The 24,043-nt window shown below is 39.4% G+C and overlaps 1 protein-coding gene across 1 annotated transcript; it reads left to right on the top strand.

Annotated features, from left to right (window-relative positions):
- The first annotated feature begins 112 nt into the window (after window positions 1–112).
- Window positions 113–19,917, top strand: SUPV3L1 (Suv3 like RNA helicase). Its single transcript, XM_072871193.1, has 15 exons — window positions 113–398; window positions 5,763–5,840; window positions 6,120–6,227; window positions 7,847–7,961; window positions 8,543–8,711; window positions 10,202–10,313; window positions 10,600–10,677; window positions 11,811–11,902; window positions 12,870–13,050; window positions 13,454–13,547; window positions 14,228–14,447; window positions 14,821–14,901; window positions 16,416–16,592; window positions 18,186–18,334; window positions 18,730–19,917. The coding sequence occupies exons 1-15, from the start codon at window positions 161–163 to the stop codon at window positions 19,223–19,225; spliced, it is 2,388 nt and encodes a 795-aa protein (XP_072727294.1). The 5' UTR covers window positions 113–160; the 3' UTR covers window positions 19,226–19,917.
- Window positions 19,918–24,043: the final 4,126 nt, after the last annotated feature.

Genomic DNA, 24,043 nt, shown 5'->3' with positions numbered 1-24,043 from the left:
GCCTCCGGCGCTGTTCCGCCTTGTAGCACCGTGGCCAGTTCCGGTCAAGCATACGTTCCGGTAGGGAGGCGGTGCTGCGCATGCGCGGTGGAGGGCCGGCGGGCGGTCGCCGCGCGATGACGCACGAGCACTGCGCCGCCGCGGCTGCCCTTCGCTGCCGATGAGGCGGTGCGCGTGGCCCCTGCTGCGGCTCCCGGCGCGCGCGGGGCTCGTCCTCCGCCATGGAGGGACCGTCCGGCTGCGCGCCGCCGCATTCTCCTCTTCCTCCTCCTCGGTCGGCGGGGATGGCAGCTCCAGGGCCCCCGACACGTCTCTTTTCGTGCCCGTGCCGCTGAAGCCCGTCGGCGACGCGGCCGAGGAAGATGTGGGCGCCGAGCTCACGCGGCCCCTTGACAAGGGTGAGTGGGCGGCCGTGAGGCGGCGGCAGCCGTTGGACAGGGACTGTGAGGGGCCGACGTGGACCTTGCCCGCCCTCTTCCCGCCAGGAGCGGAGGCGTGCTGCCCCTCTGCCCGCGCCTGCGGGGCTGGGTCCCTCGGGCCGCGGAAGCTGGGTCCTTGTGACGGCTGCGAGGAATTGGCGGCTTCCTGCGCCCTGTGGGCGGGCATCGTCTGGTCTCCTCCGCGGGGCCCGGAGCCCGCCGCTCCGTTCGGGTTGTTTCCTGGGGTTTTATTTCTTGAGAGCAGGGGGTTTTTCCTTGTGGCGTGTCTGACCGGTGTAGCTGCTCTGCGAAAGTGAAAGTGGGATAAAAGCTGTCAGGTGAGGTAACATGACCGATGGTGAGGTTTGTACCAAGGCGCATTAGGCGTGCCCTGTGTGGAGGAAAAATCTCTTGGCCTAGTTCCTCCGCTTCCCATTTCGGCGCAGTCAGGATAAAAGTGCTTGGCATGGGGGCAGGTCCCACAGCTAAACTGAAATCTTGTGGCATTCTGAAACCATAACTGTATCTGAACTTACAAGTCATAGTTTTCTCAAGTATTGGTGTTACAGACAGAAGAGCATCGTCTCTGTGTGAATGTGCCTAGATAAAATTGGGCAAAGCATTCATTATTTCTGGTTATTGGCCATCAGTGTTAGAAACTTAAGTTTAACTTGCAGTTAGAACAGTCCAAGTCTGTTTGTGTATTCTTGGGTTTGCACATCTTAAAGTATGAGCAAATAAATGTTAAGTGTAGGTTTCTGCATATCAGCTGGGAAAGCTGTGTACAGAACTATCTGCTTTGGTGCCCTCTGTGTTATGAGAGCTGCTGAGTGTCAGAAGCAGAATAGGAGTTTGAACTTCAGTCTTGAAGTAAAATAACATCTTTCTCAATGTTTTATGTTTTGCTTTTATCTATCTGCTAGGTATATATCCTGTCATTTTACTTGACACATTAATTTTTTGACATTTAAGTGGAAACAGAAGAAATTCTGTTGTTGACCTTTAGATGCCCTACACTTCTGTTCTTGGATGTCTTTACGTGTAATTATATCTCAAAACCATGGATGAGTTGCTTTTTCAGTGTTTCTTTTTCTTTAATTGTAAACCATACATCCTGTTCGTTCTTCATCCATGTTCCGTCTTCTGCTTGGGAAGGATCTTATGTTATCTAGCCGTGCCAGCACACTGTCTTTAAAGACTTCATAAATAAGAAACAAGTTCTTGATCCTTTTGATGTTTGGTGATCCCAAAGCATTGAGGGTGTAAATGGAAACTTTTTTTCTTTGTATGTTCTCCTAATTAAGTGTTCTGATGGCATATTATTTGTATTAACTCCAGGCATAGGAAGCATGGGAAATGATCTTAATTTGTTCAGAGCCCTCAAGAAAAGAATACCTGGCCCTGACAGCTAAAAAACCTAGCTAAGAGAAAAAGTCCTGAACAGCTGTAATGCAAAATATCTGTGGTGTTTTCAGACTTGTCTCTGAGTGTTGGCTTATATTAGTAGTGCATTCCTCAGGTGCCAATAAATATGAACGGTGGCATCTTACTTGTAAATTACTTATTGTCTTATTTACTAGATAAGTAGTTATGCTGGATTTCTTCAAAGATACAACTAAAATGCTCTGGGAAAATAAGTATAGATTCCATTTGGTCTCTGCTAACTTGTTGAGAGAGAACAGATAGTCTAAAATTATTTGTGTTCCCACAGGTGAAAATTAACTACTTCAAACAGCCTGAAGTTCTTTCATGTGAGACTTGCGAGGAATACCAGCCAGGTGACCAGTATGGTGCTCGTCTGGCTTGTTGGCCTGTAGTGCTCTCTCTGTTGCTGTCAGTAATTTTGTATTTTGAAACACATCAATAATATTAAAGAGGAAACTGAATGAGACCTTCCTTAGCAAATATCGTCCATTCTTTTTTTTGATATAAATAGTCTTCCTCTGCTTCCCCCCCTCAGATTCTGACCACACACATTATTATGCATCTGTTTTTTTGATATTTTGAACGAAGATGCTCTGTCAGATTCTGCTGTCAAATACTGAACTAGATTCAATAAAGAAAAATTTATATTTACAGGCATTCTGATTACAGCTTTTGAAGAAACTTTGTTACTTATAGTGTGCACAATTCCAGTGTGAATCACCTTGTTAGCTTGCTACTTGCTGAAGTGAGACAGTGATCATAGTTTTCACACTAATCCAACACTGTCAGTATAACAGAAGCCTTTTTAGAAGCTTACTTTTGCAAAGCCAGTTTTGCAAAACCTTTATAACAGATCTGCTGCTTAACAGCCTGTAGTGGAATTCATTCACGGCTGCATCTGTTTTCTATGACTTCATAGGAAGTGGATCTGTATGAGTGGTGATGTATGCTTTCAATTTTGGTGCATCGAGTAGGTTACGGTTAGAAGGAGCTTTGCTATTGAGTTTTTCTTACAGAGATTACGGCAGAATATGTCTTTCTGTAGCCTTTCGTTGCTTTTACATTAGTAATGGTTCTGATATATTTGTGTGATGGTAATGTCCTTGTTGTGAAAAGCCCAAATGCACAGTGTTCTGGGTGATAATAGAACAATATGAAATCACTGTATGATGGAATGATTTAAGATCTAAGTAGGTGTTTGCTAACCCCCTTGTGTGATTGCCTCATTGAACAAGCTAATAGTTGAGTGAGTAGGTAATATATGAGCACATTATAGTGAAATAATCTAAGGAGCAGTTAAGTAAAAAAAAAAGGAAAAAAGAAACTGTGATGTTAAAATTAGATAGGAGGGTGAAAGGGACACAAGGTCTGCTCATGCATGTGGTATCAAAAGAAGGGAGTGTAAAGAGCAATGAGAGAAGATTTTGTAAAGGTAAGTGATCTGCTATCAGTACGGAGGTTGAAAAATTGGTACCTGGCTTTATGATCTTCTGTAGCAGGCCTGAATGTTGCCAAGTCAGTGGGCAGCACGAATTGGGTTTGGTTTGAATGTGGGCCTCCTGGTATGGAAAAGATCCATTAACGATTTTTAAATAAATGTAAACAGAAAAATCTGCTGTATGAAAGATCAGCACTTTGTGCCATGTGGCTTCACAGAATCTGTGATACGGTTGTTGTTTTGGAGCCGTAATGCTCAGTTGTCATATTGAATGTCAGTTCTATGGCTTCAATTGTCAGACCACGGAACTGTGCTTACTGGTGAGAAATGTAAGCTAGGGAAGATGAGGTGGTTGTCAGCAATTCGTGTGTCAGAAAACAGGAGGTGCCTGAACAAGTGGATTAGTTAGATGCACAAGGTCACTTGGACTGGACAATAAAAGTCTAATAGTTCTGGAAGAATTTTAAAATAAAGCAGTTCAACTGCCCCAGTGGTAGTATACAGGCTTACTGAAACCGAGTGTTGTCATCTGAGATGCAGGAAAATGACTGAAAAGTCTTCCTGCAAATAGGGCTGAAACATCTAAATGAACCTGATACATTGGAGACTAACTGCATAATTTCTAAACTTAACTGTAGAGTCAGGCTGTCTTTTTACACAGAACCTTAAAAAATGCTACTGAGAAGTCAAAGTAATTGAGGAGTAAGAGCTAAAATACTGTTCTAGAATGAGGAAATGGTAAAGAAAGGGAAATCATAAAACAGGAGTGAATAGTAAAAAGGGTAATGGTAGAGGCAGGACACGGATTTCCTGAGTATGTACCCTGATTGCTAGCTGTTGCTGTAGAGATAGTGCTACATGCAGTTGGATTAAGCTAATGTGGGCATTTCCAGTTGGACTGCAATGCCAGCTTTGGTTTGTTTTGATATACCTTATTGTTAAGACAAGTATTTGTGCTTAGGAAGGATTGTGACCTTGGATGTTGAGGGCTGTGATGGTCCCAATGTCATGTTGCCTTGGATAGTAACAAATGTTCTGGCATTGACCTTTTAATCTTGTAGTAAGGCCAGTAGGTCGTCAATTTAGATACATGGCTGATGATGTGTTAACTGTTACAACTTCTTAGGGAAGCTCTGAAGAGAATTTAGCCCTGTGCTTTCTTTTAATGTAGTGTTTTCCAATCTGTCTTTGATTTCTGGGCCCTTAAGCATTTTCTGATGACAGTATGGATACCTATGTAGTAAATGTAAGTCTACTGACAATCTTGCTTAGTTACCTTTCTGATCATTTTAGACTGTAAATTAATCTGTTAATAGACTACTGTAACCATGCACGGGGTGTGGGATGTAGCCACTGCTCTCGTGCTTCTGCCTTTGCCTGCAGTTGAACTTTGCCATGTTTTTGTCACCTCATGATTTTCGTTATGCAAAGTGGGTTATCTCTGTTCTAGAGTATAGTTTTTTAGAAAGGCGAAGTTGATCTCATGGGAAGCTTTCCATGTCGTGCCAGAGACTTCAAAGAGTTACGGAGTTAATTGCAGAGAGCAGAGCTTGGCAGTGTTGTGTGCAGTGACTTGTGCTGGCGGACCAGTGGTGTGCTGCATTGTGTATCAGTCCTAGCATTTTACAATATAGCGTTTGTAGACTTGAATTTTGAGAATAACATAAGTTTATGGATAGGTGCTCATGATATTTGCTAGGTTGGTGTGAATTTCTGATCTGCTATAGATGGCGAGGTGACACAATTTTGCCATTGTGATTTAACTAACATTTAATAAACTAAATTCAGAGCGTACATTAGTAAATACAGTTTTGTTGCAACTCTGAACTTGCCTTTCAGGGGAGGGGAAGCATTTATTAATAACTTTATAATAAGAGATTTTATACAAACAAATCTGAGTAATTTGTGATATATATGAAGAAAGTCTGTTAAGTTTTCTTCTCTCCTCCTTTATTTAACCTGAGAAATAGGAAGGATACAGCACCTGGTTTGCCTGATCTTTTTGGAGAGTGTGTCTTAGAAGCAGTGTGGAGGAAAGAAGTTCTCTCAGGATGTTTAGTAAAAGCTGTCACCAAGTGGTTTAAGCAGATTTACTTTTCACATTAAAACCTTCTGTTTCCTGATAGGTGCTGATAAAAAGCAAACAAAAACCACCCCAAAACCTCAATTAGTTTGTTCCATAACATGTTGGCTGCAGGTTCCCACCTTCATGCTTTCCCATTAAGTACCATGGAGAGTCTCTCTCAAATACTGACCTCATCTTCATGGCCGTTCTTACTCTGCTGCAGTTTAAGATTGTCTTTTTCCACAACAGGCTCAATCATTGATTGTGTTTAATTTAGGGAGAAGTCATTTGAGTCTGTTCAGCATGGCAAAGGCTCCCTGTCTACAAAGTAATGAGACTATGAGCCATGATCTTCAGGTCAGCAGAACTGATTTAATTTTGAGCAAACTAAAAAACTGTTACTCTTTTTCTGCAGGTGAAGTTCTAAAAAACTTAAATAAGTTCTACAAAAGAAAAGAAATCCAAAGACTAGGAGCAGAAAATGGATTAGATGGTAAGAAAATGTTCTAAGTTTTTTTGTTGTTGTTGTTTTTAAAATGTGAAATCTGTTTTTATTTGGATATGGTATTAGGTAGATCTGATCTTTTATGAGTCTCACGACACTGCTTGTTTAGGTTGTCTCTATCACTCAGTTCAAATAACCTTTATATTTACTTGTAATATCTCATGTTAAGATATAGGTTTTTAATGGACTACTTCAGTGTTTTGTTGGGTGTTTACAAATTCGGTTTTGTGATCCCAGTCACATTCACTTTGTTCCTTTTTTTTGCAGCTCGTCTGTTTCACCAAGCGTTTATAAGCTTTAGGAAGTATATAATGGAATCCAGTTCTGTGAGTGCTGATTTGCATATTATTCTCAATGATATATGCTGTGGTGCAGGCAAGTATCTGGAGTGCTTGTAAAATAAAATATGCATTTTTTTCTTGTTTTTGACCTGTATGCTTACCTATGTACCTGTGGACCCCCCTACTATGCTGTAAAAGAAGTTAAAAATCAATGCTTCCCCATTAGAAACATTTGTGCCCATCCTATGGATTGTTCTGTCCTTAAATCTGGAGTGGAAACAAAAGAGGTGGAGGTCTTAGCAAGAAGCAGCCTGGTTTTTTATAGCATCTATTCGTTGCTGAAATGAAAACAGTACTGTTCCATTTATTCCTCTCTTAAAAATTCGGTAGTCACTAGGGGGCACTTTGAGAGCTTTCTCCTGGCCAGGTGGCTTTAAGTACTTGGGAACACAGCTCTGTGACTGTGCTCTGTTTCCGTGTGGCACTAACAGAAGTGAGTGTTGTTTGCTTGCTTACTGCATTGTGTGTTATAATCAACGGCACTTAACTAAGAGGTGAAGCTAGCTGATAACAGCAGAAACAGCGTTCTCCACAGTTTGAGCTGCAGAACTTTGGCATAGTATGTGTGTTTTTAATGATGGTAATTTAAAGGTTACAGTGGCCATTAGTTTTGTCTTAAAATGTAAATGTGTAGATTTTAAATGTTTACTGTCTTAGGAAATTTAAAGTGTCTTTTTATGTTAGTTGTGCATAAAATCTTCCATGTGATTTCCTCACTTCCACTCCTTATTTACATATATATGAGCATTGTTTATGTATGCCTTAAAACTCACATATATAGGAGTGTAAAGGGTTGTTTATTGTGGCAGTTTTGAATTTTTTCAATTAAGTTTTGCTTGTCCAAAGATGATAATTGAAAATACTACAGTTTTTAAGTTCTTTACATTTTTCACAGTAATTTTGATTCATTGAATACTAATTCTCAATTTAAAAACCAAAAGAAAACACTGCTTTTTGTGTGTGTGTGTGTGTTTGATAGTAAGAGTTTTTTAGATCCAGATAGTTCTTTGAAATTCTATGAGAGTTTGACAATTGGAGTGTGACCTGAAATGAGACCTTGAAGGCCACATAACTACTCTGCAAACGTTCAGAAGAGTGAACCTGGATGCCTCTTCTGACTTGATTTTTCTATTATTGCTTTCTCACCTAGGGATTGGAGACTCACAATTTTGAACTGGCACCCCAAGTCTTAGTAGCTTAGGGAAGCTGCAAACTATTCTGTTTTTCTCTGTTTATTCATAAAAGCATTTTAAAGCTTTTATTTTATTCCAAGGCAGCACATGAATTTATGAAGAAAACGCTAAAATCTTCTTAGGACAGAAAAGCTATTTCTCATCCAGCTTTTCCATAGCTTCTCATTTTATTTAGAAGTTCTCTAGATGTGTAGGCTAACCAGACTGAATACACTGAAATGAGATTTTTTTTTTCCCCGTACTATTGTATTTGCATTACATTGCTTAATGAGTCTGTGTACTCCTGTTAGTTTACCTTTCTGCCATTGAGATAATTATTGAACTTTGTAGAGAGCCAAAAGTTGAAAGAATTACATAAACGTGTAGTGGAAGTAGTAGAAATTTTTTTTAAAGTTTATTACGTAAAGATGCACACCTTCAGACAAGCATGCAAACTTTCTTAAAACGGTTTGTCTTCTAGGTCATGTGGATGATCTCTTTCCATTTTTCCTGAGGCATGCAAAGCAGATCTTTCCAATGCTGGACTGTATGGATGATCTGCGCAAGATCAGTGATTTAAGATTACCGCCCAACTGGTCAGTGTGTTTAAATGGTTGCAGTGTTTTCTTTCCTTAGTGTCATAGGATTTCACAGTTTGTGGACTTAAGCTTTATGATGTATAATTGCAGTATATTTTCAGTTCCATTTCTCTGTTTTTACAATAATTTGTGTCAGGAACTCTTGTCTTTGTTACAAGATACCTTGCAATCAATTACAAGGAAAATAAGATTATATCAGCTATGAAAGGTGCTGAGTTGGTATTGCCTTTCCAGAAAGCTGTCTTCTGGCCGTATCTGTTTGGGAGGTAGCATGCCAGAACATTAAAATGTTAATATACCCAAGGAGAGAGACCACAGTAATGAGAATTATTTTGAACACAATGTGTGAATTCCACTCTAAATCTTTGAAAGCATTGTATGACTTAGAAGATGAATGTATAAGACATAGTAATATCTCTATACTGTCTCTATTTAAGAATGTGAACTTTCTGCTTTCAACATACATTAAAAAGTCTATTAATAAGTAATTGTTTAAACTAATTTGCAATTTCCCCTGAATCAGTATCCAGAACACCAGATAAATGTTCAACAGATCTGCTTTTTTGTGTATGTTTTAGGTATCCAGATGCCAGGGCTATTCAGAGAAAGATAATATTCCATGCTGGTCCTACAAACAGTGGAAAAACTTACCATGCTATTCAGAGATTTTTGTCAGCAAAATCTGGAATATACTGCGGTCCATTAAAACTTCTGGCTCATGAGATCTTCCAAAAGAGTAATGATGCTGTCAGTATGTTATATTACTTACCTACATCCTTAGTACTGGAACAGTCTCATGAATGCATGTTTGTAAAGTACTGTAGTTGCTTAAGGTAGTCCATGAAGCAGAGTGTTTGAACGGGGGCCTTTGCTTTGCACTAGTGTCAGCTCATGTGAATACCAGTTGTGCATTTCTGCTTTAGGTGTGTAGAATGGAACATCATTTCCCCAAATGGAACAGCACTTTCCCCAAAGCACATGCCATGCAATCATCCCTGCAACCTGTCTCCATTTTCCCGTAATTTTTCCCTCCCTGGGTTTAGTTAGGTTCTACTGTTAGCTTTTTCAGTGTGGAAACCATGGCTTCTTTTGCCCATGACCTTTATTTTAGCTTGTATGCAAGAAATTACCCTTTCTTAACTCCGTTCAACCTTCTAATTCAGTGTTTAAACATATTTCACTCAACCATCTAATAAAAAGTTCTGCAGCTTCATTTGTGTTGAGTTGAAGAGCAGTGCCCTATATCAGGTCTCTAGAGGAAGCTTACATTAGTACTTTTTTTAATTGCCTCCAGCATCTTTTTGAAGGCTCCTCACCAGTGTGTTTCCAGCTGCACAGAACCACACCAGTTCTGAAGCATTACAATAACACATCACATGTTAATGCAGCATAGTGTGTATGTACAGTAGTGTTTACCAAATGGTCTTGTGATTTCTCTTTTTTTGATAAGTCTATGATTTACAACTTGTAATTCCTATTACTGGTTTATCAAAGCAACACATAAGAAAGATTGGCTTGTCCTAGGAGACACCTGTAACATGGGTACCACGTAATGAATGTGGATACCATGTACTGATGTTCCTTGTTAGTAGAGTTACTGCACACTTTTTGCATGTGTTTAGTGTGTGTGAGGACTTTTCACTTGGCAGCACATGGGTCATATGTAGCCCTTGAGGCTTAAACAAGGCTTCCTGCATGGCTCTACAGGTGGCTGTAGATATGGAAGGAGCAGCCATCTGCCTGAGATTTAGCGAGAGTAGAGCTTATGGAGGGTGGTGGCCCCAGCTATCTCTCACAGCTAGTCCTCACGGGCTCTTGCTGTGTGAGTATAAGGCAGCAGGTGAGACACCCAACAGGGCAATCACCAAATGAACTGGAGAAAGCTGGAGCTTGCAAGGCTCCTTCACTGCTGGGCCTTGCTTTATAAGCCCCTTGTACTACAGCTCTTGTGACAGTTCTTGCAGATGTGACAGCTCTGAAATGCTCAGAGGAAGATGTAATCTCCTGCAGGAGTAGGGGAGGGCATCTAATTACAGATACTACCTCTCCATGATACCCTTCAGTCTGATAGGTCTTAAATACAGGGCCCAAATCTCAAAAGGCTGAGTAGTTATTTTCTGCATAGCTTCCATTTTACTGTCTTAGAAACTACTTTAAGAAACTGATATTTTTCCTCTTTCAAAAGGGGATTCTGTTATAGTAAAGAAACTTAACATGAGTTTTCTGAATTCCTTTAGAAAGTGCCATGTGACTTGGTGACAGGAGAAGAGCGTGTGTATGCCAGTGAAGATGCCAGACAAGCTCCTCATATTGCTTGTACCATTGAAATGTGCAGCACTAATACACCTTGTATGTATATATAATTGTTTCAGTCATATCTATAGTATCTTTATATGTATTATTGCTTGGACTCTGAAGTAGCTGAGCTATTCCTTTTTGCTCTTATTTGAACAATTTCTGAACTATATTAGAGCAGTTAATAAAACCTGGATCATCTCAGAATAGCTTTTTGGTGGTAGAGGATTAACTTGATTCGAGCAACCTTTTTTAGAAAGCCTTCTGAGTTCCTTCCTTGTTGTATTGCTGTTCTAGATGCTCTTCCTTGGTGCATCATATTTTTCTTTTTTGTTTTAAGATGAAGTTGCTGTGATTGATGAAATTCAGATGATCAGGGATCCTGCCAGAGGGTGGGCTTGGACAAGAGCCCTTCTAGGTAAGCTTGTTTGTGTTGACAATGAACTAGTTTAATGACACTATAAATGGCACATTAAATTCAAGCTTAGCAGTCAGTATATTCGTAAGTGGTTACAATATGTGATGCATAATAAAAGCGAGTATTGTTTCTTTGTATGTCTTCTCACAGCAAGTTAGAGGCATACTCTGGCTCAAAGGATTTGTCTGTATGGCAGCAAGTTACCTGTCATGCTTTACTTAATGAATGTTTTTTGTTCTCTAAGTTACACAGATGCCTCTTTTAGCTTTGCTTTCTTGGATAATACGGAGCCTTTGTCTTGTTACACTGTGCTGTCCTTTTACATGGATTATTTTCTAGAAGTATGCTTTTTTGTTCAATTAAAACAACACAATTTTTCAGAGATTTCGTTATGAAGAGATACTGTTAAATGTATGGCAAGGTGGTGAACATTAAATATTTTATAGTGTTAATTTCAAATGGCTCATTTATAGAGCTGCATTGATCTGTTAAATTCTTAGAAGAGTGCTTCTTTTGATAATTTTAGAATTTTTCAAGAGGAATTTTTGAAACTCATTTTTCCTCAGATTTTTAACAGAAGTTTGGAATCTGATCCCGCCCCCGCCCTTCCCTTCACTGCTTTTGATGCTAAGTTTAACAGGATGATTTGTCACACTTCCCCTACCTCCTGTTTTTTTCCTTTTTTCTATTCCGACTGCATTAGAGATGTATTCATAATTTTAGAAGGTCATGCAGAAAACAAAGCTCTTCAGTTCTGCTGTGGTTTGGGAGTTAGTAAAACATTAGTAGTAAATAAAACATACTCAAAGCTTTGCTCCGTTTGTTCAGTGGTTGAGGGTACCTCTTGTTTTGGCTGAGAGGGTGCAACAAAGTATTGGCTGCTCTGATTATCATACTAATGGATTTCCAAGCATCACTTGCTGATATGAGATCAAGAGCAGCTCTAGGGAAGTAGTCTATTGTGGGAGAAGCTTTAGGTACTGATTTGGGATGTTGAAGGAGGTAAAATACAGTCCTCACTGATGTGTTTAGCAAGCAAAATGTGATTTTTGGGTAACTTAAAAGTCAGCTAAAGCTACTGTTGTCTATAAATATGTAACATTTTGCATTTTATTTCATTGGATCTTGTTCAGGACTCTGTGCAGAAGAAATCCACGTTTGTGGAGAAGCTGCTGCTATTGACTTGGTGACAGAGCTCATGTACACTACAGGGGAGGAAGTTGAAGTAAGCTTTTTAATTCTGTAAAGTTACGGATGTAACATCAGGTCCTCCTTGCTGGAAAACAGGCAGAAATTTAGGGTCTTTTGGGGGTTATCACTGATCAAAGTTATTCTTGCAGGAGTTCTTGTTAAAATGTTTCTCAATTCCTGTAAACCAAAGGAGATTTAGCAAAGTTTTTTTTTGTTTGGTTTAGTCTGGGGTTTTTTTTGTTTTGTTTTGTGGTTGGTTTTTTTTTTTAATAGTGGTATTGTTTTGCTTAAAGAAGCTAAGTGCTTTGCTGAGTTCTCAGGGAATGCTACAGCTGTTTAGGGGCTTTCTTTACAGTTCTGTTCTTCCTGGAGGGCACAGTGCCCTCAAGTTTGCTGAGGTTACTGGTTCTGTTGATAGTTATTCTCCGTATGATGCGGAGAGGAGTTAAAAGAGCTAACACCTCCAGAAGAAAGTGATTGAAAGATCTCTGAAACCCAACTGTACTGTCATAAATTTTTTTTTTTCCTTGGGAAGATTCCTTTGTGAAGAGTATTTAAAAACATAAAATTTGGTCCTAAGAAAGTCCAGCCTGCATGATTTCCTGGTGAATTAGCTGTAGCTTTATATATCTGTGCATGGTGGGGTGTGTAATTCTGAAAGGGGACCAGTTACAGCATTCAGATGACTGAGTGAAAACAGACTCTCATTTCTTGATAGAATTGCTGCATAGCCTTTATACTTCTTTTCTTGAATCTAGCTTACATGTAAAAATATATAGTTCTTCTGTTTCTTGAAAAGGCTGTATAGTTCTCAGGTTGGGAAGTGCTGCAGGTATGTAAGTGCATATGGTGTATGTCACCTTCTCCCCAGTAATTATCCCTTCAGGACTGTGAGAGGTCCCTTGGTGTTACAATCAGTTGTGGTGATAACCATGCTGGCTGATATTCCACAGGAATTTTTCTTTTTAAAAACATGTTATCTTTGACAACTTTGATTCTAGGTCCGAAACTACAGGAGACTCACTCCTCTTACTGTGCTGGATTATGCCTTAGAATCTTTAGATAACCTCCGCCCTGGGGACTGCATTGTCTGTTTCAGTAAGAATGACATTTATTCTGTCAGTCGACAGATTGAAGCCAGAGGATTAGAATGTGCTGTCATATATGGCAGTCTGCCACCAGGTAAAGCACTCTTCCTTTTATTTTTAAAGGAACGTTCTGCTTTTTGCTGCTTTCTTAGATAAAACTTTTTAAATGAAGCAGTACAAGTTTTCCTAGTTTTGCATCTCTATATAGTTGGGGAAAGTAATCAACTTTCATTGACTGGTGTTTTAATCTTAGGATTAGACCTTTATTATGTACTTAATATTGATCTTCAGATAGATGTAATTAAATGAGGTCTATCCATGGATCTGGGAATGATTTAAAGCCCTCCTGCCCCCTTCCCCCAACAACAGACAAATACCAATCAAATACCTTTTTTTTTTTTCCTCAGCCTATTATAGAGGCATTGGGCTTAGTGATATGTTGTCTTTGTTTTGTAAGAAGAGTTTGTGATGTGAAGTGTTTTGTCATTCTGTTTTAGGAACAAAACTTGAACAGGCAAAGAAATTCAATGATCCTGATGATCCATGCAAAATTTTAGTTGCTACAGATGCAATTGGAATGGGACTCAATTTGTAAGTACTTGGAGCAGGTGATGGTATGATTTCTTTTTTTTTTTTTTTTTTCCCAGGTGTGATACCTGCATTCATTTCCTCACTTCTTTCTCCCCAATTTGACTAATTTGGCTAGATATCTGCTCTGTCTAGCTAACACAGTACATGCACTTTAATTCTGAAGTAGTGATCGATTTAATTGGGTAGAACTAAGCTTTAATTTTAAAACTGATTCTAAGAATTAAATGACTCACTTGGCTTAATTCTGTGTGATAGTAGGCACTGTTAAGATCCTTTCAATTCACTGGAGTCAGATGTGCTAGGTTGTCAGAGTATCAGTCTCTTGCATTTCTGAAATGTAGAGCAAGTTCAGTCCAGTTTCAGGTGTATTTTGTTACTGAAGGCGATGTAGTCACATTGCTATAAACTACTGAGGCAGATGTTGATAAATGGATTGGGAACCTATTAGAACACAATTGATGTGTGTAGGGATGATGATTCTCCTGCAACTAACCAGTAGTCTTATGCTGCTCTTTTGAATATGCTGTGTCCATAAGTAGTATCTATGGTCCCTTAATTTATAGAGGGGGAAAAAAGCTCAAAAAAAAAAAAAAAAAAGGCTTTCATTCTTCTGTAGTAGGTTGTATATTGGAAATAATTTTCAAAAAGGATTCTTCTTTGTTTTTGTTCAAATATTTCAGGTGTATAAAAAGAATAATTTTTAACTCTATAGTAAAGCCAACTATGAATGAGAAGGGAGAAAAGGAAATAGACTCCATTACAACCTCTCAGGCTCTACAAATTGCAGGCAGAGCTGGGCGTTATGGCTCATCCTTCAAACAAGGAGAAGTCACTACAATGCATCGTGATGACCTTGTGCAGCTGAAGGAAATTTTGAGTGAGCCTGTGCGCCCTGTGAAGGTGAGAGGCTTAGCACCCAGTTTGTACAGATGTGCTCTGGAGCAGTTTTACTACGTTCTGATCCCAAATTATTTTTTCCTTGTGTCTGTTTAAAAGTTAGTAATAAAAATGGATTGCGTCATGCCGAAGTGACTTTGAATGTATGTGCCATTTGGAGGCTTGCAATATTTAATTTATATTTAAGCTGCTCTTTTAAGAATTAAAAGCTCAAACACAAAAGTTCTTAAGTTCCAGATAAGTGTGCTAAATAAACTGGACTCTGTAGGGTGCTTTGATTTCTTATATTTTGTCTTTCTGGATTTTGTTTCTGATGCACTAACTTAAGAACAATGTTGAGAATTAATGGAAATGTTTTTCTTTATTTTCCCTTTAGGCAGCTGGCCTACATCCTACTCCTGAGCAGATAGAAATGTTTGCTTATCATCTCCCTGATGCCACTCTATCCAATCTAATTGTAAGAATGATCAAAATATTTTGTTCTGCTTTAAAAATTAAGCATTGCTTATAGTCAGTGCTTTTGTATGAACATGCACTTTGTCAACCTAACAGCCAGCCTTGTGTGTATCTTTTATCAGTTGGATTCTTCTCTCTACCACAGCAGTGACTGCAAATACATTTTGAATGCTTAACTTTTCTGTGTTATAATAAACTTGAAAGCTGTTGAAGTGTGTAAATATGTTTACCCATGTTGAAGAGTGTGCAACAACCTTTTCATTTCACCTTTCCTGTATTTTAAATATAGACTTTTTTGGTGTGAGACTGAAAATATTAGAGATTTAAATTTTGCTAAATTTCTGTGAAAATTCCTGGGAAACTGGGCTGGTCTTGTCAGATTTCTGTACATCTGAGAGCTACCTGATTTTTTTTTCCTGGTTCTGTGGACTTTATGGTAAAACAGTGTCTGTTTAACTTTGAGAAAACAGATTTTGTGGGATCTATTTGATCTCATAATTAGCTGGATAGTAGAATTTTTGGAAGTACCTAAACCTTTTAAAATAGAAATTAAGCTTCCAATGCTGTATTTAAAAAATAGTATCATGGGTTTTAGTACACTGAGAAATTCTTAGCAGCTTTCATGGATTTAAATGAGTATTATTGTTCTCTGCTGATGTGCTGTTATGTAGCAAAGTGTATGATTTCTAACCTTGAGGTAAAAGATGATACTTGGAGACCTCCTGGAAGACATAGGGTCGTAGGGTAACAGCACATCTTGAAAATTTTACTATTGAGAATTTCTGGGCTAGCATAGAAGTATTAAGATCAAAAAATCATGTTTTTATTGATCTCTTAAGTATTCAGTCATTTAATTAAGAAGCTCAGTGTTTCTTTAAAGATCTTTTAAAAAAATCTTTCAAAGATTAACACTGGAGAAATAATTTTGGGGGCCCATAAAAATTCCCCCTGCAATGTGCAGTGGCATCTCCTGTTTCTCCAAACCTTGGATATGTTTCAGGTGTTTTTTGAACTCCTCTATTGCAATACCATATTTATCTTGTGATTTCTTTCTTCCTAAAATAGATCTGTTCTTGACACTGGGCTAAAAATACCTAAATTACTGAATTTTATGCTGCAAAGTTAGCTTTTTGGGTCATGTTAAGTGACAAACCTGGAACAAGTTCTAAACGTAGTAGTGACTGGTTCCTGTGATGTTCTTTGTAACTAAAATGTACACTTCCAGAACACTGTATTTGTTGCTTAGGAGACTAATTTAAAATGCTTAAATAAAGCATAGTGCATTATGTCTTCTCCTCTGATCCTGTGTTAGAGAATTTAATGAAAATCCTGTTAAAAGAGTAGAGGGAACTCCCCTGCCCCCTTTTTTATTACTGTGGTGAAATTTGATGTTTTTAACTGTTCTTTCAGTATAACTAGCCTTTGAAACACTAAATCATTTTTTGGTTTGGTAATACAAAGTTTAACAAACCTCTCCTGTAATAACATCCTCTTCATTTGGTTATATTTTCACAGGATATTTTTGTGAGTCTCTCACAAGTCGATGGGCTTTACTTTGTCTGCAATATTGATGACTTTAAATTTCTAGCAGATATGATTCAGCACATTCCACTAAATTTGCGATCACGATATGTCTTCTGCACTGCACCCTTGAACAGAAAAGAGCCTTTTGTGTGTACCACGTTGTTGAAGGTCAGTTATTTTTTTCCTCCAAAAAATGTAGTATTTATATATTGGAGCAAGTGGGTCTTGGTGCATTGAGACTGTATCTAGCTGCTATATTTATTGTGGGTTTTGTCATTAGATCATTTGAGAGCATTCTTAAAGTGCTCACGGTGTAGCAATATAAAATAGCTGGAGACATATATATAATTTTTTTTTTAATTGCATTCTTCACCATTTTTATTGGCCAAAGCTTTTAACTTCTGAGAACTGATTCTCATTTTGTGCTGTAAATTAAAATTTGGATAGCTTTTCTGTTCTTTGCCTCAGAGCATCCTACTGCTTGCCTTGCAGGCGATCTTTGAACTGGGAGAGATCAGAATTGTGTTATGTAGTCACTTGTGCACTGTTAAGCTTTGCACTACAGTGTGTCTAAAACTAGTTTTTAAAAACTAAGATACCGCTGCTTCAAGGTGTTAGTTTGTCAACAAAAGAAAAGAATGTGGGATTAAGTGTAAATGTTGATGTTATAATATAGTCACATAGAATTAAAACCCCAGAAAATACAGTCCTGTAAGTTGCTCTCAGAATTATGTCGTTTCACTTTTCAGGCCTGTTTGAACTGTTTTCCACTGTGCCCCCAGAGTGATTATTTTGAGGAATTTGTAGTCAGCTGATTTCAGTTTTTCAGGATTAATAATTTTGTTTGGGACTGTTACTTTGTTAGACAGTATCGCCTTTGTCCCCTTTTAGAGACTGCATTAAACACTTTAAATAAAATAGTGTAAAAATGAAACTGATGTGTGCCCTCGTGTCACAGATATTAGACCTGTGCTTTTCAAAAATGGCTAATAATATTATTTAAAAATCAAGTGATTGATTTAAAGAGTTGGGAAAAAAAAATGTGCCTCACTAAGAAAATGCTGAGCATTCAGATCCCAAGTAATGAAGGTGCAGAGGGGCATAATGTGATGTTGGAGGGAGGCAGGCTGTAGTGTGAATGCCTGTGTGAATTTAAGCCCCATTCCTTGGCAGAAAAAACCCCAACTTCTGGTAACAGCCAGTTAGGAAGCAGTTATGACAAGTCATCAGCGCTCCTGAAAATTTTAAATTTAAATCTTATTTGGCTTGTTTATCTGTTAGTAAAAGAGGCGAGATGTCTAGGTTTCAGAAAGGCTGAGTTCTAGTGCAGATTAATCTGTTTTGGTTGTGAATAGTGTGTTTCCTAAGTCAGGGAATACATTTAAGATTTTCTCAACCCTGGGGATTCTGAAACAAGATAATTAACAGAATAGGAGCACGAGAAGAAGAAAAGACAAAGTCCGTCTGCTTTGCTAGATGAAATCATATGCCTTCAGTGTTACGCTTTTCTGGATAGCTCTATGCTTTTGTTGCTTAACTCTGTGCGTGGCCCATGGACAAATGGTGTTAATGAGGCCCTAGAATGACATGACTCCTGTGTTGAGTAATTAAGTAAAAGAATGCGTGGCATTTGGGCTGTGTGAAACAAAGCGGGTATTTTCTGGAGTATTCTATGTATACAGATTCAAGGGAATTTAACTCATTGGGGATTTCTTATTTCCTGACTAACTGAGGACTTCACTGAATCTGCTTATGTTTCAGTTTGCAAGACAGTTCAGTAGAAATGAGCCTCTGACGTTTGACTGGCTCTGTCGGCACACCAAATGGCCATTAGCCGCTCCAAAGAACATCAAAGAACTTGTACACCTTGAAGCTGTTCATGATGTTTTTGACCTCTATCTGTGGTTAAGGTATTGTGTTTGTGCTTGAAAATTATTTTTATTTTTTCCTAATATTTATGACTTACAGTCCTAGAAAAGTAGTGTCTTCAAGCCCGTGTGTATGTGGTGCAGTGTGGGCTCCTTTGGTCCTTTAGAGTATCTTGACAAATGCCAATGTAGCTATGTTGTGGGAGCAAGTCATGGGTTCTGTAGAGAACAGTTTGTGACTGACAGAGAGAAAGTTAGGAACAAGGTGATCCTGGACTGGAGCAGCTGAAATGCCACTTAAAATGCAGTGGCCTTCCCATGCAACACAGAATAATTTTTTTTTTTTTTACTTTACATAGTATGTATCTCATTTTTGTCTCAGTCAGCTGTCCTTTAGTGAAAAGGTTTAATTGTGTGTTGTTTTGCCTCTCTTTCAGTTACCGCTTCATGGATATGTTCCCTGATGCTGTCCTTGTAAGGGATATTCAGAAAAAACTAGATGACATTATACAAGTTGGTGTCTGCAACATCACAAAGCTGATCCGAGCTTCACAATCTGCAGCTGCTCCTGGCACAGCAGAAGTTGTGTCAGAAGACTTTCCTCTTTCAAGGACTAAGAGGGATACCAGAGCAGTTTCAGACCGTCATGGTGCAAAATCCACAGAGGCACTCTCTATTGCAGAGGAGGTTCCGGGAGAAAGAAGAGCAAAGAACTTGAAAGCCTATCGGTCTGCTACAAGGCAAGAGGATCTGAAAAGCCATGGACGTGGATCTCTTGCCAACAGATTGCTGCGTGAAGGACTTCTAACACAAGAAATGCTGAGGCAGCTGGAGAGTGAGTGGCAGGATCAGCACAGGAGTGGTAGATATGGCCTTGGTTCAAAAAGAGATGATCAGAATAGTTCAAAGGAAATGGGGAAAAAGAAAAAATAGAACCATGTCCTAATTCTGTTTAGTTTTTATTCATAAAATAAAATACTATTTTAATAACTTCTTTGGCATTTCATGTTTACACTGCTGCAGCTCCTTGATGTTTTTCCTTCTCCTGTGACCAGTTAGTGAAGCGCTCAGAGGCCGTAAGTTTGCTTTTACCAGTCAGCTGTACACTTTTTCAGTCATGGTGTTCAGCGTAAGTGTATGATCTACTGCTATGTGAAAATTTGAATTTGATGTCTTCTTGCAAGATATCCTCACATCGTTAATAAACATCAGATATTTCACTAGTAATGAATTAGCTACTCATTCCATCCCTTCCCAAAGGGCAGAGTTTAACAGATAATGAACAAGTAATGAGCAACCTGGCAGGATCTTGGGTCAGAATGGTGATAGGAGTCATGCGCCTCTAACCTTTGTGTCCTGTGAAAACGTGGAAGGAGGTGAAAAGCATTTGTGTTAGTGTGTTGGGGAATGCTGAAATTCTGGGCACAGGAATTTTTGAATAAATTCAAATTCTGTTATCTGGGAGGTAATTACTGAAACAAAGCAAAATCTGTCCTCGCTCTTTAAATTGTATTCTTTCTCCTAGGAAAAGCTCACCACACTGATTCAGGCAAAGTTTTGAGGGGAGGAAAAAAAAAAGTTGGATAGTTGGATTATGATAATGTTAGAGGCATAGGTATAATCTATTTACTTTTGAGAAATTAATATGTCTGTTTCTCTTTGACTTTTCTATTTCAGTTTCATACAAATTATTTTGTTCTGTTGCACTTCATAAATGGTTTTTTGCTTCATATGCCAGTTTGTTTGTGATATCTGAATTTTGAGAGCAGACATAAAATATTTTACTTAAGCTCTCATAACAGCTTATAGTTTAAGTAACAGCTTGTGGGTTGGTATTTGTGCCGATAGTATTTCCACATACCTATTTTATTGTGGCTATCATAAACTGGAAAAGTTAGATGTTTACCACCTGGAGGAAGGTTTAATTTGTTGGAACTAAGTTCTCTGGAAAAGAACTCTCTTTTTCCTGACGCAGTGTCACTGAATAATGTTTAGACAGTGCACCACCAGGCTATGCTTCTTTCATACACATGCAGATGCTCTGTCATTTGTTTTTAGTGTGAGCAGCTTTAAGTTATGCTTTTGAGCTCCCAGTAGGGATACTGGAGAGCGGAAGGAATCAGATGCTGAAACTGCTGTGTATTCACAGAAATGGGTTTCAGTGCTAGGACGTGTTGCTGGGGCTGCCTGAGGAGAATAATGCTGCAGCAACCATATTTCTGGGATTGGCTGTATACAAGTCTGCAGATCCTGCTTGCGTTAATGTTGGGATACTTGTAAAAGCCAGTTTGAATTTCACTGTGTCAAATACCTGACTCTCTGAAATGATCAATAACATATTTCTGCAGGTTGAAAGTTTGCTCTGAATCCCCTTTGCTTCCTCCTAGTATCAATCCTTTAAGCTGCTGTTCAGAAACAAGTCTGCAGCAGTTTGAATAATGTTTTTAACAACTGTTTTCAGTGTATTTCACGTACTCTTTCCCCATTATTTACTAAAAAGCAAGCAGTGCGTAAATGTTTCTAGTCCACATGATCTCCTGCTGATTTTGGTACTAGACTGGTGGGGATGGAAAGTTTTAGGTCCTTCCCCTGCAAAGCCCCATCTTTCTTTTCTCCCCCAAGAAAAAACAAGCAGCTATGTATGTGTGGCAATGGCCACGTGAATGTTGTGAATTTTCTGCTTTGTGGATGAATAATTCTGCTTTGCTTTCCCAGAGTCCTGACAGTCTCTGCTTAACAGCAACATGACTCACACAGAATGTGAGCTTGCAATTCCCCTTACAAATGTGTTCCATTTGATACTATTCAAATAGCTTGTGTGATGTGGTTTATGCGATTGAGTGGTATCAATTGCCTCCTTCTGTCCTTTGCATTTGACAGACTCAAAGGGAAGTTGTAGTTGATCAAGCCTGCAGATGGGTTTTGACAGCATGCATTTGCCCACTTATGTCTTGAACTGCAAACTCCTTGCTGAATCTGCAAACCACTGTTTAAAACCACACTTGTGCAAGGATGACTCTGTTCTCTCTCCCAATGTGTGTGGGATTGGGTTGCAGGAGCCCCACATTGCTACTGTACTTTGCTTCTAGTCTGTTTTGATAAATTTATCCTTTAATTGTATGCTAAGCTGCATACTAGTGTATATTTTTGAGCAAGGAAAGAGTGGCTGGGACTTCGGGGTATAAGCCAGCCTTGTGTTTGAGCAGCAAGCCTTGCAATAAGAAAGCTAAATGACTATAAGCATTCTTTTTTGTATTTTGCTGAGATTAGCATTTGGCTTAACTCATTGCTTGTTTCCATAGTGACTCCATAGTAACTGTTTTAAGAGCTCTGAAGTTTATTCAGGCGTTTCCAGGCTGACTTTTTATGAAAGTTTTCTTTTCTTCTGAGCTAATGGTGTGGCTGTCATTGACTCCCATTAGAATGGCTGCCAAATTGGTCCCATGTGGTACAATCCGGACTGGTGTGGTGCAAAGCTATGCCAGTTGCACATTTTTAATGTGCCCTGTGCAAGCAAGCCCCGGGGGAGGATTGAGTGGCCTCGTGCTCTTCTTTATGGGGATGTGCCAAAGCTTTTTATTTTTAAACAACCTCAACAACATTGTTCACTTGATCGGGGAATCACATTTGCAAAACTGGTGTTCAGGTCTTCAGATTTCCAGATTAATTTCAGGCATTCAAGTTACAGATGTTTGGAAGTTTATTGATTTCAGAATTTAATTTTTTTTGGTGTTTATTTGTTATGCTTCAAATGTAGAATGCTGATTGTAACAGCACTACTTGGTAAAAGCCTTCTTTCTCTTAAGCCAATGTGCTCTTTTCTGTCTGTGCTGTCTCCATCTGTTCTAAATAGTGTCTATCCTTGGAAGTGGATTTTCCAGTCAGTCCCTTCAGGTGTTTTGCCTTATTTTGCAGCCTCATGTTGCCCTAGGAGGGGCCTATGCAGAGTGAATGCGGGGACCCTTTCTGTTCTGAGTTTTGATGAACTTGTGGGAATATAGTGGGGGAACAAAGCTGTTGCTACTGGGAGGGGAAACATGTTCTAAGGATTGGGCTTGGAAGCATAAGCTATAATGAAGAAGGATTTCTCCTGATGACTCACCTGTAGCCTTGTCCACTGTCTCCTTGTTAACCTGTGTGCCAAACTCAGTAACCAGTGTTGCCACTGCCTCTGATACCTCACCAAAGATAGATGCATTTTTCTGTCAATAAAATGCGTATTAATATGGTACCTCTTTCTGGAGGTAACTGGTGAATGTTTAGCTGATGTACTTGGATGTTTATCTGAATTTCCCCGTTGTAGCTGTGAGCCCCTTTTCTCTGCGGGCCTTTGATTGCAAGGCTGTGGGAGGCAGATGGGCAACATGAGCCACAGCCTCTTCAGGACTCTCCATTGTGCCTTGAGACAGGGTTTGGAGGGAGAACTGCAGCAGAAGAAAGTAGAGAGAAGGGTATTATAACTTTGAAGTCTTGTTGGCCCTTGCAAAGGGGGAAGGGAGGGTTTGTGACTAACTTTTATTGGGTGCAGCTCTAACAAAGGGGAAAACCAACATTGCCTCAAGCCTCCAAGCTGCATGCGATTGGAGCTGATCTGTTCACTTGGTCCTGGATTGTTTCCCCTGTACTGGCCAGAATACATACAAAATGGCTGTAACATATTTGCGTATTGGGCCCTTAGTGCATGGAACTGCTGTCTGCGTGCAAATGAGATAATGTCTTGTCTTTTCTTGCACAACAGCCTGCCTGCTAGGATGCACCAGGGATGAGCGAACAAGTTACGCAGTGATTCTGACATGTCAGGTATTTAACAGAGCTTGCTGCCAGTTTAGTAACGTTTAGATCTTTGAGACCCTTTTCCAGTGGCATCTGTTAGAGAAAGAAAGAAAAGAGAGAATGAAAAATAAATCTACTGTATTACAGACACAATGAGCTCTGGATCAAAGTGGGATGGAGCTTGAAAGGTGATGTTTTCAATTTTGCTGGCCAGAGGGGTTGTGACTCGGATGGCATGGGTAAACAATGAGGAAAGAGACAGTCCCTCTGGGAGTCAGTGTCTGACTTAACGAGCCAGCAGTTATTAAAAGATGAATACAGGAGAAGTGAACCGTGCTTTCTGGCTGGTAGCGTGGCTTTTTTCTAGTTTCTTTTCTCCCTTTCTCTTGAAGATCAAAGGCCTAATTTTAGAACAAGCCCTATTTATGGACTGTTCAGCCACTCTGTCTGCTTTACTCTTCTTCTAGAATAGTGGAAAATAAATAGAGCTGGCGGGATCTCCCAGTGTCCAGAGCTCATCCCTGATGCAAGGCAGGAGGGGGGGGAGGGAAAGACCTCAACCTTTCCTAGCAGAGGTTCTGTATAATTTGTCTCTGGAGAGGGAGTTCCCTTCCCCTCCCTCAGCTCTTCCAGTCTTTCCTTGTGATCAGAGGCTAAAAAAATGTAACCTGTGAGTGCTCCTGATGTTCAGCAGAGTTCTCTCCTTCTGACCCATGCCTTCTTGATGTGCTGTAGCTGCCAGGACTGGGCAGAGTCCTATTCCTGAGACTGATGCCGAGTATAGAGTTCAGTGTTGTTTTGTGTGTCTATGGATTATACTCCTGTTCATACAGCCCAGCATGATGATCAATCATACTTTTTTTACAATAGCATGAGATTGTTGGGTCCACTTTAGGCTATGAATTGATATAACCTGAGATCCTTTTCTGGTAATTGGCTGCTTCTGCCCTGCCCTGGATCTGTGTAGACAATTTTCTG

Source organism: Ciconia boyciana, chromosome 8 (assembly GCF_034638445.1).
Source record: "Ciconia boyciana chromosome 8, ASM3463844v1, whole genome shotgun sequence".
NCBI classification, from domain to species: domain Eukaryota; kingdom Metazoa; phylum Chordata; class Aves; order Ciconiiformes; family Ciconiidae; genus Ciconia; species Ciconia boyciana.
This window is presented reverse-complemented; position numbering and strand designations above follow the sequence as displayed.